The following is a 10,857-nucleotide window of genomic DNA, read 5'->3' on the forward strand; positions in this document are numbered from 1 at the left end:
GTCGTTTAAGTATTTTAGGAAAAATAAGTAATTTACGATTTTTTTTTATTGTTGTTTTTTAAATATTGTAGGATTTAAGTTTGCGTGTTTAAAAATTAATGCAATGTTTTTTAATTTAATGTTTTAAATGTGTGTTTTATTTGAATTATTTTTTAATTTAATTTGATATTATTCAAAAATATAAAAAAAAATGATGTGGAGTGGTAACCATTTCTAAAAGTTAGTGAGTTGATAGTAGGTTAGTAGTGAAGGTGACGCTGACGTGGCTTCACTTTTTTAGTAGGCTGGTGGTAACCATACCCCTTAGCCTTAATGGTGATACACACCATGTTGCCATCATTGTCGCCGCCTTCCTCTCTCCCCTTTCTCGCCGCCTTCCTCTTTCCCCTCTCGCTACATTCTACCGTCATGGAACCACCGCACCTCACCTTCTTGAAAGTCTTTGTTAGTCTCTCGGGTGTGGGCAACGCCATTCAGGCGTTATCTGATGTGGCAGCGCCATAACGGCGCCATAACGGGGGAACACCGCCCCGGGTAGTCGTTATTACGCGTTATGTTACCATACGTCATCACGATCACAGGCAATAACGCGTTGAATAAATCAAACGGTTGAATTTTCGACCGTTTTTCAAACGGTAATATTAAAAAAAATTACACTATAAAATATATACAACTTATATCATTTTTAACTACAAAAAACATAAATCTCTCTCAACAGCATAAAGCTTTCAATATTTCAAAGCCGAAAATATCAATCGTCTTGATCCGGCTCATCCGTTCAATGATGATAACGACGATGACGATTTGTACGTGACTATGATGTACCAGTATTATATGGATAACGTACTACAGCCAGATCCAGCTTCACTACTCACGCGACGTGCGGCGTTAAATAGAGATCGTGAGGAAGGGCATAGACGTCTAGTTAACGATTACTTTACGGAAAATTGTGTCTACCAGCCAAGCGATTTCAAAAGAAGATGTCGTTTGCGAAAAAAATGTTTTCCAAAGGATAGCCAACGCTATGGAAGCAAGGTATCATTTGACTCGTCTTTTATAATTTACAAAATGTCACTTTTAGATAAAATAAATAAAACTTTTGCATGTTTAATATTTAATTAGGTATGAATTTTTCCAAATGAGATATGATGCTAGAGGTAAACGAGGCTTCACAGGGTTGCAAAAATGTGTAGCTGCAATTAAACTTATGGCAATGGGGGAGTCGCCCGATTCTGTTGACGATTATATGAGAATGTCTGAGAGGACCGCACGAGAAAGTTTGTATTTATTGGCAAGAGGTGTTGTCGAAACCTTCGGTGACCAATACTTGCGCAAACCTTCGTTGCATGATATGCAACAACTATATGTGGCGCATGAAGAAAGACATGGTTTTCCGGGTATGCTTGGGAGCATTGACTGCACACACTGGAAATGGAGAAATTGCCCCGTGGCGTGGAAAGGCCAGTATTCGAGCGGTCATCATGGAGCGCCTTCGTTGGTATTAGAGGTCATTGCTTCACAAGATTTATGGATTTGGCATGCTTTTTTCGGGGTTGCGGGTTCTAACAACGACGTCAACGTTCTCGATCAATCACCAATATTTGACGACCTTTTGTCAGGAAAAGCCCCGGATGCTCCTTTCACAGTGAATGGAAATGAATATAAGTTTGGGTATTATCTTACAGACGGAATATATCCACAATATTCCACGTTTGTGAAGGCGTTTCGACACCCAATAGATCCAAGAGACAAATATTTCAAGAGACGACAAGAAGGAGCACGTAAGGACGTTGAACGTGCTTTTGGGGTTTTGAAATCAAAATGGCACATAGTTGAACATGCACCGAGACCTTATGAGTTAGATACTTTACGATATATCATGTATGCATGTATCATAATGCATAACATGGTTGTCGAAGTTAAAGGACGCAATATTGCAATGTATTCGCCTACGGAACCAAGACATGTGCAATTTCAACCAGGGACATCAGAATGTTTACATAGAGTGGTTGATATTCAAGATCAGCGAAAACACAAGCAACTTCGTGAAGACTTGGCGAATTACATCTATGTTGGTCACGAAGATGAAGATGAAAATGAATAGTTTTAGGGCAAAAAAGGTAGGTTTTATCATTTTTTTTTTGTTTTTTTGTTTTTTTGTTTTTAAATGTGTTTGTGTTTTGTTGTAATTTTTTTTATGTTGTTTTTAATTTAAGATTTATTAAAATTTTATTTTTACATTTCAAATATAACGCGTTAAATAAAAAAAATTCGAAATATAGAAAACAAAACATCAAAAAAAATAATAATAAAAATAAAAAATAATTTGTGTTATCACATGTTATTAGATGTTGCCCATTTCCACCTTGGGTGTTATAACACCATGTATGAGTAGGATGGTGACATGACATCTTTTGGGTGTGGTAACATGTTACCCACACCTAGTAGTCTTATTTTTGCATGTTTTCAATTTGTAATTTCAAAGTTCTTTCTCACTCATTCTAGGATTTATGTTCATGAACTGAAATGCTTAAATCCATATTTATTAACAATGTAACATCAATGTATTTTAGTTGTATCGAAAAATGTTGTTTATATTTAATTTATTATCAGATAATACATGTCAATTATATATTGTATTTTATAAATAATCATTTATTTTTAATGAAAATTTAGTTACTTTTATCCGGGATGTATATCCCCTAATTGCCTAATATGTTTGTTTTTCGAGCATATACTTTTCCAGAAAACTTAATTATTTTAGTTTATAATTTAATGCGTTTTGACAATATACTTATATACTGTACAAGTTATCATTAAAAAACCTTGTTTACGATTTTTGCTGGGCAGAGAGTCCCACCACCAACAATTTGGGATAAATCAGAACACCGAAAGTAAAGAAAATAAATTTTTAATTCGATGGTCAAATGATGGTTGAAATACATAAGATAGAAGCATCAAAATTAGATATATTTTTAATCCAATGGTCAAAACTAAAAGTCGATTCGCACTCACCTTTTTTATAGTAAACTTCTTAATATGTAGCAACAATTATTTATTTGCCAATTTGGGTTGTTAAATTATTCGATTTATTATTATTATTATTTCATTTTTTATTTTTACTTTTTTTTTTTTTTGGGGGGGGGGGGGGGGGGGGGGGGGGGGGGGGGGGAGGATTAGTTGTTTATTATCCATATATAATTCAAACAAATTATTTTATACAAACTTATACCAAAAAGAATTTATTGAACTATCAAACTGTCTTTCTAATTATCAAAATTGAGTTATTAACTTATTAAAAATGTACGAGCGGTATCCAAGAACATATCCCCTTTTCTTTGCCTTATCGAAACCCTAAACCATTGAATTTGCCTCGTTTACTCCTTTTGTCTTATGTTTGTCCAATTTAACCCAAAATATAAAGATTTAACTTATATGGCATTTTTTACAACATTATTATTCTTTTAACTAAAGGTTTATTTTAAAAACAACCATATCATTTTAAGTGTTTATGTTATGAATTTTTAATCAAATAAGAAACTCAGTCACACAAAATAATTTTTATTTTTAATAACATTTTAGTCAAAAGATGAATTCTATTAACTCTAATTTGGTTTATTATTAGTATACTTATTTTAGGGAAATTAAGTAATCTAACCATAATTTAATGTGTACTTGAAGAAAATAACCCAAAAAAATTATTTTTAACAAAAATAACCATTTGGCCTGGAATGAGCATTTCGACCAAGAAAAACTATTTTTCTCAAAAATAAATAAATAAATAAACATTTTAGATTGGCATTTCGGACTCTTCACCAAAACTCAAATTTCATGAAAAAAAAAATATATAAGAAAAACTCCGGAATTTGAAAAAGAAGTCCAAAATCTAATAAATAATTCCGGAATTTCGAGAAAACAATTATTTTTTATTTAATTCTAAAAAAATTAAACAAACATAGTAAATATAAAATATATATGATATTAGTGTATAAATCAAAGATTTTATTAAAAAACAGAGACATTAAACACTTCAAAATGGACATTTCGGACATAAGTAAGGAGATTCTTTTTTAAAAAAAATTGTAAGAAAAAAACAAAAAACAACTCTAAAATTTGAATATCAAATCCGGCTCGAATGGAGCATTCGGAAATAAATGTTCATTTCGGACTTTTCGGAAGAACTACGGAATATGAACAATAGTCCGAGATAAGACATTTTGAAGAAACTAGTTATTTTCAAAAACTGAAAAAAAAAATAGTTATTTTATTTGAAAAATCATTTATATAAATTAGATTACTTTATTTATTTTTATTTTATATCATTGCATGATTAGCATTTTCTTTACTTTGTTACGTGTGTCTTTTCTGTAATGGAATTACAAATTGAATCACTCAATATTCGATTGATTTTTAAATTACTTTTGATTAACAATTAAAACCACCATTAATTTGTTTAAAAATATATGGTTGGTATGCATGGGATAGTCAACTCTAAACTGATTCTCTCTTCTTTATGAACTTTATGGTACTATGAAGAATTTTAATGTTCTTAATAGAATAATAATTGTGATTTATTTAATGAAAATCAGATCAATTTTATTTGTGACGTCAAATCAAATGGATAAACTTTAAAATCCTACCTAAAAATTAAATGTGTCAAATCATCCAAGTTATAATTAGAATACCAACTCTAGAATGAATTTATTAGTAGAATAGAATTGTTACATAAATATTTTTTTTAATAATTGTTAATTCGAAAATCAAAATATAATAGTTTTTGTATAATTTGTTCTTTCATATAATCATATTTGACTTTAGTTTAACCCAAATGGAACTGAATTGATTCGCCAAACAATTGTTTTCTAAAAAAACAAATTGTTTCTTGTTTTCATTTTGGTTATAGGATAATAATTTGAAAGGATAACGAATTTTAATTTTATCCAAATTTAGTTATTGGTTTTTTTATATATTTCATTAGGACAACTGCAATAAAATCCTTATATATTGACCTCATAATCAATTTAGTCCTTATATTTTTTTTATTAAATTAAGTCTCAAATACCGGTAATCGTATTCAATTTAATCTTTTGACCCGGTCAACATGTCATCCAACTTTCAAAAATTACATTTTTGGCCCAGATTTCAAAATTTATCACAAATTTGGTCTAAAATTTACCCTTTTTGCCTAGATTTTAAATTTTTTTTAAAAATTTGATCCAGAATTTACCATTTTTGTCCAAATTTTAGAATTTTATTATGAATTCATCCTAATTTTAGTTTTTTTTTTACAACTTTTTTTCTCAAAAATTTGTTTCTAATATGTTTTTTCTTTATAAACTCATATTTATATAAAAAAAACATATTTCACATAAAAATCTTATTTTTTCTATATAAAAACTCTTTTTAAAAAGTTTTTGTATATGAAATATCTACTTATAAAAATAAGTTTGGATTATTTGTGTGATTTCTCTTAAAAAATCAATTAAAAAAATAAAAGTAACCCTAAATTATAATTTGTCAAAAACTAGTTACACTCATTTTAATATTTTTTATTTATTCTTTAATCACATTTATAGGAAAAATAATGGCAGTTCTTAATTGTAGTTCATAGAAAAAAAAAAACCATTTTATTAAAAAAATTCGACATCATGTTTTTGAATAGGTTGTGATATTTTCCTTGTGAAGCTCAACTCAAGCATGTTTCAAGTGTTTTGAATAATTTTTTTTAACCAAACTCATGTGTAAATTCTTTAGTACTTTAGTTAAAGTTTTCTATTATGTTATTGATAGTTATAATATTTTATATATTTATCGATAATAAATTGCAACCTGTATTCCATATAACATACATTAAAAAATAAAGAAAATACAAGATTATAAATAATCCAAGTAAAAAGAGGTTGATTGGCAATAAAAAATCACAACCTAGATCTGACACGTGCCATGAATGGATATGTTTTATTTGGATAATATATTTATTAAAAAGTTATAAAAAATATATCAAGGTTATGATTTTAACTTTTTTCTTAAAAAAATTCTTACGAATAAAATATAATATTATTGTATTATATATATTTTAAACTTTCATATATAATGTAACTAGTTTAAACTTTCATATAAATGTGATTAAAGAACAAATAATTCAAACCTGTTTTTATAATTTAGGGTTACTTTTAGTTTCTTAATTGATTTTTAAGAGATATCACACAAATAATCCAAACCTATTTTTATAACTAGATATTTTATATACAAAAAAAAAAATTTAAGTTTTTATATAGAAAAAATAAGATTTTTATGTGAAAATATGTTTTTTTTATAAATATGAGTTTATAAAGAAAAAACATATTAGAAACAAATTTTGAGAAAAAAAAGTTGTAAAAAAAACTAAAGTTAGGATGAATTCATAATAAATTTCTAAAATTTGGGCGAAAAAGGTAAATTTTGAACCAAATTTGTAAAAAAATTTAAAATCTGGGCCAAAAGTGTAAATTTTGGACCAAATTTATAATAAATTTTAAAATCTAGGCTAAAAATGTAATTTTTGAAAGTTGGATGTCCTGTTGACCGGGTCAAAGGGTTAAATTGAATACGATTACCGGTATTTGGGAGTTAATTGAATATATATATATATATATATATATATATATATATATATATAATAACTAAATCAATTATGAGGCCAATATGTAGAGACTTTATTACGGTTTTCTGTATTTCATTTACCCATTTATTATTTGAAATTGTTAACATTTTACCTTTATAACCTTCTACGACAGATCATATGGGTAAAATATATACAATTTCAAATAATTTATGAGTAATCAATAATAAAAAAACATTAAGTGACTAAATATAAACAATGTTGAAAGTTTGTTACGCTTTTAAAATAAGGAGGGTTACAACTACCTCCTTAAAATAAATTTCATCCTTGAAATCAGGCTAAGTAAATAACAAAGGTGTAATCGAGTTCCTATGACATGTTAACACCTCTATGATGCTTCATATTGAATTTTGACTAATTTGACTTCTTATGCAATCTTTTGAGATTTCTATCTAATATAGCTACAAGTTATTTTATATTTTGAACATCGTTATCATTATAGATGTTTAAACAAAAGTAGTCATTTTACTATACCAGGCATTTGTTAATGGAAAATAGATGATTTTAGGTTGAAAACTTGCTACAATACACAAACCAACATAATAACTTCTGTGGTTCTTATAACAATTACAAACTACAAATATTGCTCTAAACTCTCAAGCTCGATTTAGAAAATTATCTCATGTCTACCCCATCCCTATTCATATTTACCCAATGTAAGTCGAGACTTTTATCATAAGATAGAGTAACTTACGTTTCTGGTCCTTAAGTGTAGTTGATTTTTACAATTTTGGCTCTTAAATAAAATTTTGAAACGCATTTTGTCCATGTTTCAAGTAGAATGACTACTTTTGTTCATATTTCCAAGTAAAATGAGCATAAATGTGATTTATCCTAAAATAAATACTATATAATTCCCTCTCAAAAGGCCTGAATCCCACATCTATGTGCACTTAAGGGCATAAGAGCTTGATTTGATTAACAAAAATAAAATTAAAATAGAAGTGTGCTAATGAAAATAGTACCAAAACCATAATCTTCAATTCCAAATCCAAAAAAAAAAAAAAAACCATGCATGCATGCATACTTGGCCTACATAAGAGTTTCTGATTAACTTCTAGATAAACTAAATCAAAGCAAAATGAAACTAAAAAAGGTCATACCTAAAATATGTGACCTCTATTCCTCCTGCTTAATATCAAGACCCTTGAGTCTGGATTCCAGGTCATCATCATCATCATCACCATCCTCATCATTGTAGTCTTCACCTTCAGGGTCATTTTCGTCCAAAGGCCCAAGCAAATCAGGTGAATTCTTGAAAATCTCTTTAACATCTTCAACCCCTTCATCAGACAAAAAGTTACCATTAATATTCAACAGCTTAAACCCTGGTTTACCTACAACCACCTGAGCCAAAACCCTTGCTCCAGCCCTTCGAATCTGATTACTGCTTAGGTCAACTTCAGTCAACCGTGGAAACTCATCTTCAAGCGCCTTGGAAATTACCATACTACCCTCATCCTTCAGTTCATTCTCAGAGAGATTTATCTTGGTTAAAGATTCTCTTTTGGATATCAGAAAAGCAGCCAAAGAAGAAGCTGATTTAACTGTAATGTCATTTCCAGCCATTTCAACAACTTCAAGAGGAGAACCAGAATTGTTGAGAGCATTCACAAGAACCGAAGCTCCTTCATCTTCTAAATTCAAGTAGCTTAGATGGATTTCAGTGAGATTTGAAAAGACAGATATAGCCTTGCTCAAAGCAAGCCCGGCTTCCACACCAAACATATTGTCACGAAGATCAAGCTTTTTCAAAAGGGTACATTTGGAAATTGCATCAGATAGAGCAACACCCCCTTCAGAGCCAACCCTAGTGGAAGAACATCTGAAATCCTCCAAGATTGGAGATTTTTTCAAAAGTTCAGAAATGGAAATCGCACCTTCATCTCCAGTCATGTTGTTATGAAAATGAAGAGTTTTGAGCTTCTTTGTGGAAGGAATCAACTCACAAACTGCCTTTGCAGCTTCCTCTGAGATCCCATTGTTCATTAGATACAACTCCTCAAGGTTATTTTGGGAACTTAAAAGTTCACTGAATGCCCTAACACCCTTCTCACCCAAGGCATTATTTGAAAGACATAGATACCTCAAATCAGATCCATCAAGAGCTAAAGAAAACATACTCATAACTTCAAGTGCTTCTTCCTCTGGTCTTCCAGCTATAAAATCAGATAGGTTGACTTCTTTTAACTGATCTTTGACCAAGGACAAAATGGGAACAGCAACACGAGCTGCATCCACCCCAAAGCTTGTATTGCTAAAACATATCTTAGTATACTTGTTTCCAGAATCTTGAAGTGGTTTCAACAGTTGTTTAGTTTTTTCTGCATCTAAGAAGGATCGATCGCCTTTAGAGATGTCAAAAAGAGTTTGATCATTTTCTGTGATAGTTTCAAATAAGGGTTCTTGTTCTTCTTTTGATTTAGGGCCTCTTTTGATAGCTTCTACCATGAGTGTACTAGATGTTTTAGCATAAAGTTCAACAGAAGACTTTCCATCACCATCTTGTTCCTTTTCAAAGAGTTGGTTTGCAGTGGCAAAGGCTGAAGACTCTATTTGTTTAGCTTCTTCTTCAGCTTCTTCCTTGCTTAAAACACCATATCTTCTAGATAAAATGGATGGAGTTGTAAGGTTTTTTATTATACGATCTACAAGCACTTGTCTTGTGTTTTGGCTAGGAGGCCATAGCTTGATTGAGCGCACACGGTTTTGTTCAGCAGTATCCATGAAAAACAACCTGCAACCATGTGATTCATTTATATTTAGTTTCCTCTCTTTCATGAACAATAAAGAAAATAGAAACAAGAAGTTACTACTAATAGTAGCATCAATAAAATCCACATCATATAATGATATCTGCTTTCCCAACAAATAAGCACATGGACACAATCATATGTATTGTTCTAACAACCAATCTATTATGCTTTGAATAAATGAGAAACTAGATAAGAAAGAAAATACAGAATGACACAGGAAAATGAAGTATTCAATAGGACATTTACTCAAACTTTATCTTCCTTCATCCATCAAATTTATACGCTTCCGTGAGCGACGGACCCTAAGAACTAATCGAAAAATAATCATAGCTTGATAACAAATTGTAACAGAGCAATCCCAGTAGTCTTGTTCATTACACCTAGGTTTTATGTTAAAAATAACTAGATAATGTTCTCAATAAACTACTTCGTCCGCGTCAAAAAAAAAATTATCATCGCTTTCATATATAACTGCCAATTAACTCGCTAAATTTGTTGCAAAACAACACAGAAGTAGGGTAAGTAACTTGTTTAAGGAAAAAATACGATGAATTCGCATCACTCATAGACAATCTAGTTTTCAATATCAAAAACCCTAGATTTGTAGGAACCGATGTTTAAATTTTTTTTTTTTTTAAATACCTCAAAAACTTGACTTTCAACGTGGAAGAGTTGAAATGGAAACTGGAAAAAAAAAAATGAACGGCGACACTTACCGGTGGTTTGAGGAAACGAGGAAAGAGTAGAGCTCCGCTTAGAAGGCTTTAGGTGTTTCCACCGGAAAAATGCGACGAGAGAAAGAAAAGGGTTTGGAGAGATGATGATGAGGGTGCGTGGAGTGAGTGGGCCCAACCGCTTTAATCATTCCCCGCTGTGTTTTGAAATTGAAACAACCAGGATAAAATTATTTCCCTCCAATCCAAAGCCAATCTATAATCTATAAATTTGTAATAATTGAAAATTTGGGCATTGAGTTTTTTATTATTAGCTTTAAAAAAGAACTCGAAATAAAAAAATAAAAAAATAAAAAAAAAAAGCTTTTGATAAAATAAAAACTTCTTTAAATAGCATTAAAAAAAAACACTTTTCATAATTTTATAAATTAACTTAATTAATTTTTTTTAAAAGCAATGGACTTATTTATATAATTCATTATATAATTTAGTATGTTTTAAAAATTTCTAACTATTTTCGCCAGAACACTTACGATAGAAGCCTAGAAGGACCAGAATACATTTACCCCACTTAACTCATTATCACAACATTTTTCAACCACAACATTTGAAAATATATATTTTCGACTTATTCGTCACATTACTATTTTTATTTAATTTATTTGGAATATTAAAAATAAAATAAAGAATTACATTTTTATAATTTTTCAAGATTTAAAATAAATTTATACTAACTTAAAACAAAAAAATAATAATAAGCAATATT

General features: G+C 29.8%; 2 protein-coding genes across 2 annotated transcripts; one reads left to right on the forward strand and one right to left on the reverse strand.

The window, feature by feature from the left end:
• The first annotated feature begins 1,024 nt into the window (after positions 1 to 1,024).
• On the forward strand, positions 1,025 to 2,104 carry LOC111913738 (protein ALP1-like). Its single transcript, XM_023909443.2, has 2 exons — positions 1,025 to 1,035; positions 1,123 to 2,104. The coding sequence occupies exons 1-2, from the start codon at positions 1,025 to 1,027 to the stop codon at positions 2,102 to 2,104; spliced, it is 993 nt and encodes a 330-aa protein (XP_023765211.2).
• Positions 2,105 to 7,620: 5,516 nt separating this feature from the next.
• LOC111913765 (RAN GTPase-activating protein 1) lies at positions 7,621 to 10,411 on the reverse strand. The gene is made up of 2 exons (XM_023909471.3): positions 10,134 to 10,411; positions 7,621 to 9,398 (listed from the first exon to the last, which is right to left on the reverse strand). Exon 2 carries the CDS (start codon positions 9,386 to 9,388, stop codon positions 7,781 to 7,783), a length of 1,608 nt encoding a protein of 535 aa, XP_023765239.1. The 5' UTR covers positions 9,389 to 9,398; positions 10,134 to 10,411; the 3' UTR covers positions 7,621 to 7,780.
• Between the last annotated feature and the right edge of the window lie 446 nt (positions 10,412 to 10,857).

This window comes from Lactuca sativa, chromosome 8 (assembly GCF_002870075.4).
Source record: "Lactuca sativa cultivar Salinas chromosome 8, Lsat_Salinas_v11, whole genome shotgun sequence".
Taxonomy (NCBI): Eukaryota; Viridiplantae; Streptophyta; class Magnoliopsida; order Asterales; family Asteraceae; genus Lactuca; species Lactuca sativa.

Coding starts and splice junctions, on each gene's coding strand:
- LOC111913765 (XM_023909471.3), bottom strand. CDS start 9,388: ATGGATACTGCTGAACAAAACCGTGTGCGCTCAATCAAGCTATGGCCT.